The sequence below is a fragment of the Pyxicephalus adspersus genome, chromosome 9 (genome assembly GCF_032062135.1).
Source record: "Pyxicephalus adspersus chromosome 9, UCB_Pads_2.0, whole genome shotgun sequence".
NCBI lineage: Eukaryota > Metazoa > Chordata > Amphibia > Anura > Pyxicephalidae > Pyxicephalus > Pyxicephalus adspersus.
Genome location: NC_092866.1, coordinates 35,914,150 through 35,919,691, shown reverse-complemented (window position 1 = coordinate 35,919,691; position 5,542 = coordinate 35,914,150). Strand labels below are relative to the sequence as shown.

Genomic DNA, 5,542 nt, shown 5'->3' with positions numbered 1-5,542 from the left:
TTTTCACCACGCACGCGCAGAAAAGGATTTCAGCATTATCATAGCTTTTTGCTGCTTGCCCAATTCAACTGGGAGCTGCCGTTTTAAAAATGAATGTGCATTGACTAACAGAAGCCTGCTCATGTCAGTTGGCTCTGGTTGGCCATGTAAACACAAAAGAGTCCTTTATTACCTATAAAAAGTTATTGTCACCTAGAAAGCAATTCCACATAAAACTAGTGACAGACTGATCAGTCACTTTCTAAGTTTGGTAGTTGTGAACACAGAAGTGCAGAGCTGAGCACTTCCAGGTTCACACAATGGGCCTGATTTATGAAAGCTCTCTAAGGCTGGACAGGATACGTGTTCATTAGTAATTCAGCAAACCTGGAATGGATTTCTTAAATCAGAAGTTAACCAAAAACTCACCCAAAACAATAAAATCACACTTACCTTCAATCCCGCAGATCAATCTGTCTGTCAGGTGGTTTCTTCTATCACGTCCCGCGTTGTCCCGGTATCTGTCTTCGGCCCAGTGCTTTAAAAAAAAAAAAAGGTGTTGCACCTAAAAAAAACACTAACAAACAGAATTTTTTTTACTTTAAACAAAAGGGTATGCTTTAACCCCCTCCTAGCGTTCTAATTCTGTCAGTTTTTTGATGCAAAAAGTGATCCTATTTTTTTTGCAAAGAAATTTTTGTTTATATTGTGAGCCTGTAATTCTTAGGATTAACTCCCGGGTATAATGTTTATATTTATTTATATATTATAGTCATAAATTATATTATAATACATAATTTTAAATCATAGTTTTAAAAAATAATGAAATAATAGACCACAACAATGTAATTTATCAAAAAAAAAATATTTTATTAAAAATTTCTCACTGCAATTTTCCAAACAAGGGTGCAATATTATTGATAAATATTAATATAAATTAAATGCAGATTTTAGAAAAAAAAAATATACATTTTTAGTAGACAGTTCGGGTGTGGTAGATTTGAAGCAGGGTGCTGCACAAAGTCCAACATCACAGTCAGGACAGTACAACCTGGTTTCCTTGCGTTTCTTCCTTCCTCTGTCATGGGTCTTTAAGGAGCAAACCATGCACATCCTTGTAGGTGCTGCCTTTTTCTGGCTTGGTGGGATGTATTCAGTGAAGTGACGACCGGTCAGGCATTCTGGGTTGACAACGGTGGAAGCACGACGTCCAGGTCTATTCAAAGCCACTGATGGTGTTTGGTGGTTCTTGACTATGGGTTTGGAAACTTGCAAAATGAAGTCCGAATGATTCACAGGCCTCTGACAATTTTTTTTGTACAGAATGTAAGCATTCCATAGGCACTGCAAATCTTTTTGTATTACTTCCTTTGCCGTTTCCTCATCACTGGGTAGAATGTCATGGCTTGGTCAGCTCTGTCGACACCTCCCATGGTGTTGTTGTAGTCAATCACCACCTGTGGCTTCATCACTTCTTTCCCACATTTTGTGTGTACCAGAACAGTGAAGGCATCATGGACAGTACTCTTCAGGCACACATCTTTCTTGTCACACCATCCCAGGGCCATCATCTTGCCTTTCTGCCAGGCAACAATTTCTCTTGTCTTCAGCTTCCCTTTTGCAAACAGTGATGCGCCGGTTAGTCTAATGGTTCCATAGGCATCTGTTCTGTGTTGCAGAAGGAACTCATAAAGCTCAGGAGAGGTGTAGAAATTGTCAGTTGTGACACAATAGCCCTGATCTAGCAATGGCTCAGTGAGGGTTAGCACTGAAGATGTTGCCAATCCATAATGGCTGTATCTGGGGTTGAACTGTGTGCCTTTTCCAGTGTACGGTATTCCAGATGTAGCCAGATAAGGATAAGGACACAGCCAGATACAGATGTAGCCAGATAAGGATAAGGACACAGTATAAACGTTTTCACGCCAAATCGTGCCCTCTTTGACACAATGTACCGCAACCAGCTGAGCCTTCCCTTTGTAAGCCATTAGACTTTCGTCAATGCTGACATCTCTTTCTGGCACATAGGTTTGCTGGAAATTTTGTAGAATCATCTGAGACACTTCCCAAATTTTCTTCAGTTTTGGTGCAGGATGGGCAGTCTCATCAAATTCTTCATTGTTTGCCAAGTGCAGGTACTTCATTATGAGGGAAAAGCGGTATTCTGGCATGACTGTGCCAAAGAATGGAGTGGCAATCATTTTATTCTTGGACCAGTACCACTTCTGCATGGGTTTGCCCACAACTCCCTTGCAGGATCACCAAGCCCAAAACAGCCAAATGTCATCCTTGGTCACAAGTTCCCACTTTCTGCTTCTTGCAAACCTTAAGTGTGTAGCACTTGTTGTTGTCCAGCGTACCTGCAAAAAAAAAAAAAAAAAAGTATTTTAGGATATGTTCTTTTATAGTGTGAAGGTTGCAAGTAATATGTTAGCAAACGCAGAGCAGCATATATGTTTGCACAAAAAATTTAAATTAGCAAAAAATTTCAAAAAGTTAGCAAACACAAGAGCGGCTTACCTGTTTGTCTCCGCAACAATTTTTTAGATAACTTCATCGGTCAAAAACAACTACAGGTATGGCAGGGGGTCATACCAGAAACATATTCCCAGAGCTGGGACACTGCCAAACATGTCTGATAAGGCAATCACGTTCATAATATTATTATTAATAAACAGGATTTATATAGCGCCAATATATTACGCAGCGCTGTACATTAAATAGGGATTGCAAATGACAGATTAATACAGACAGTGATACAGGAGGAGAGGACCCTGCCCCGAAAAGCTTACAACCTAGTAGATGGGGGAATTTACACACAATACGATGGGAGATATGTAGTGGTGGGAAGTAGTGATTGTTTCAAATGACAGAAGAAGATGGGTAGGCAAGTTTGAAAAAAATGGGTTTTGAGTGCTCTTTTAAATGAGCAGAAAGTAGGAATAGGACTAGGAAGACCATTCCAGAGAGTTGGGGCAGCTCTAGAGAAGTCTTGTATCCGTGTGTGTGATGAGGTTATGAGTGAGGAAGTCATTATTTATTATTAGTCATTTTTATAGGTAATTGGAGGAGCAGACAGAGTGGCTGGGGGACTATTTTTTACCAGGTCAGAAATGTAAGTGGGACAAGAACTGTGTAGGGATTTGAAAGCAAAGCACAGGAGCTTGAAATTGATTCTAAGGTGAAATGGAAGCCAATGAAGAGATCTGCAAAGAGATGCAGCGAAGGAGGAGTGGTGGGAAGGATGGATAAGTCTGGCTGCAGCATTCATAATAGACTGTAGAGGGGAGAGTCGGGTTAGTGTAATACCAGAGAGGTGGAGTTTACAGTAGTCCAGACAAGAGATGATAAGAGCATGTACAAGGAGTTTAGTGGACTCAGGGGACAGGTAGGGGGGGGATTTTGGAGATGTTGTAAAGATGAAAGTGACAGGACCTGGAAAAGTTCTGAATATGTTCTGAATACTGACAGATTGGAAGAATCACTGCCATACTAAGAATGACCGAAATGTTAGCAGGAACAACCACTGCCATAGTGACAGCCATAAAAATTCAAAAGCAACAACCGCTGCCATACTGACACAGCCAGAAATATCCACGGCAACAACCACTGCCATACTGAAACAGCCAGAAATATTCACAGCAAAAAACCACTGCCATACTGACACAGCCAGAAACATCCACAAAAACAGTCACTGCCATACTGACACAGCCAGGATTATCCACAGAAACAATCACTGCCGTACTGACACAGCCAGCAGTATCCACAGAAACAATGACTGCCATGCTGACACAGCCAGAAGTATCAACAGAAACAATCACACCCATACTGACACATCCAGAAGTATTCACAGAAACAACCACTGCCATACTGACACAGCCAGTACAATACAGGCATCAATGGTAAATCTCAGCAGAGGCACAATCAGTGACAATGTCAGTGGCTGGGGTGTAGCAAGTAGGAGATGGCTGACATTGACACAGAGACTCATTCTGACTCCTCCCGGCCTCCCCCATGCCCCAGAATACTTTGTTGTCATTTCATATTTAGGGTGTAAGTGGCTTGGAGTGAAAAGTTTGGCAGCTGTAAAAGTGCTTCTGTAGTAAAGTGAGAAGCTGCTGGTGGGGGGGTCACCAAGTTATTAGGAGCAAATTTATGCCATAGAAGCCATGGACATACAGCCTTGGCTAAGTGTCAGCCTGAGAGGCTGTGGCTTCCTAGGCCATGACCTGGGTATCTCCCTGTAACCTCCCCTAATGGTCTTGTGGGAACATAGGGAACGTTGGATGAAATCACAAGAAGCCAGGCAAGCATGTTGGTGCTGAAGATTTCTCAGTCACCAGAGCTTTGGAAGACAACAACGATCTGACTCATGGCCATAGACACTTTTAATAAACCTGGCTATCCTGCCATGAGGGCCCTTGTTCAGACAGTTCCTTAGGGTGACAACACTCTGTCCCTGCGTCCAAATCCTTTTCCTGCATTTCCACACTGTCACAAGCCCTCGCAATGGAAACTATAAGTGGCCAGGCCAATGCACATTACAAAGGGGTGTTCCACTGTTGTCACCATCAGACTACACTGAATTAAGCCCATTGTTGGCCCAATTTGTTGGGCCACTGAGAAGCTGCATTTTTATATTTATCTGGCTTGCTTTCCAGTATAAACATATTTCTTTGTGTATGTCATGGTTTATTTGTGCTCCTATGTAGCTGCCTTTTCAATGTCTTTCCATGGAAGCTTCCATGTATTTTTAGGGGTTTAACCAAAAATAATACTGGGAACTGTCCTGGGCGACACCCCATGTCTGCTACCATTCCAGAAAACTTCTAGGCAGCCTGATTTGTTCATTTGTTCATTTTTCTTTAGTCTGTTCTGTTAAGTGCGCTATTTTTACCATTTTGGCTAAAATATGACTTAGTATGGCACAGTAATATACTTACTGTGAAATGCAATGCTCTTAATTATAAATAATAAATAAATCATTTGTGAACGTTTAGACTGAAAGCCAAGGTCATCAGATATGTAGTTGCTGTACACTGTAGCAGTGTGAGATTTGGGGCCATTTCAGACCCACATGAGCCGCAGTGTTTTGCTGTGAACTCAACCTTGGCCTAACCTCTTCTGATCAGTGCAGATCCAAAAAGTGAAAAGTTGCATTTTTGCATGCAGTTGTTTGAAGAGTTAAGACACAGCTGCATGCATAACTGTGGGCTGTGTAAAAGCAGCCTGTTAATCTTATTCTTAATCAATGGCTGGCAGATCACCATTACACAGCCTGTTAATCTTATTCTTAATCAATGGCTGGCAGATCACAATCACACAGAAAACCATGTGTGTATCTAAACCTTTACTTAGAGGTATTACTAACATTGCATACACTGAGCTGTTGTTACCGCAGCAAGCTGCTGTATCAAAAATTTGAGACTCAGCCCCTGATTCATCAAGTAGAATCGGATGATCGCTCGCGCATTCGTATTCGCGATCCGAAATCGTACGCCGTCGCGCTATTCAGCAACTGAAAAAGCTCGCGGCCGGAGCCGCGCATCTCCGGCAGCTTTAC

At 41.9% G+C, this 5,542-nt stretch overlaps 1 protein-coding gene across 1 annotated transcript in view; it reads right to left on the bottom strand.

Moving 5' to 3' along the window:
- Nucleotides 1-827: 827 nt before the first annotated feature.
- The window catches only part of CDC42EP2 (CDC42 effector protein 2), a 62,793-nt gene continuing 58,078 nt past the window's right edge, over nt 828-5,542 (bottom strand). Inside the window, exon 2 of the mRNA XM_072421412.1 lies at nt 828-2,339. Within this exon, the coding sequence (XP_072277513.1) occupies nt 1,341-2,210 (870 nt within the window). The 5' untranslated portion in view covers nt 2,211-2,339 and the 3' untranslated portion in view covers nt 828-1,340. The remainder of the gene's footprint in view (nt 2,340-5,542) is intronic.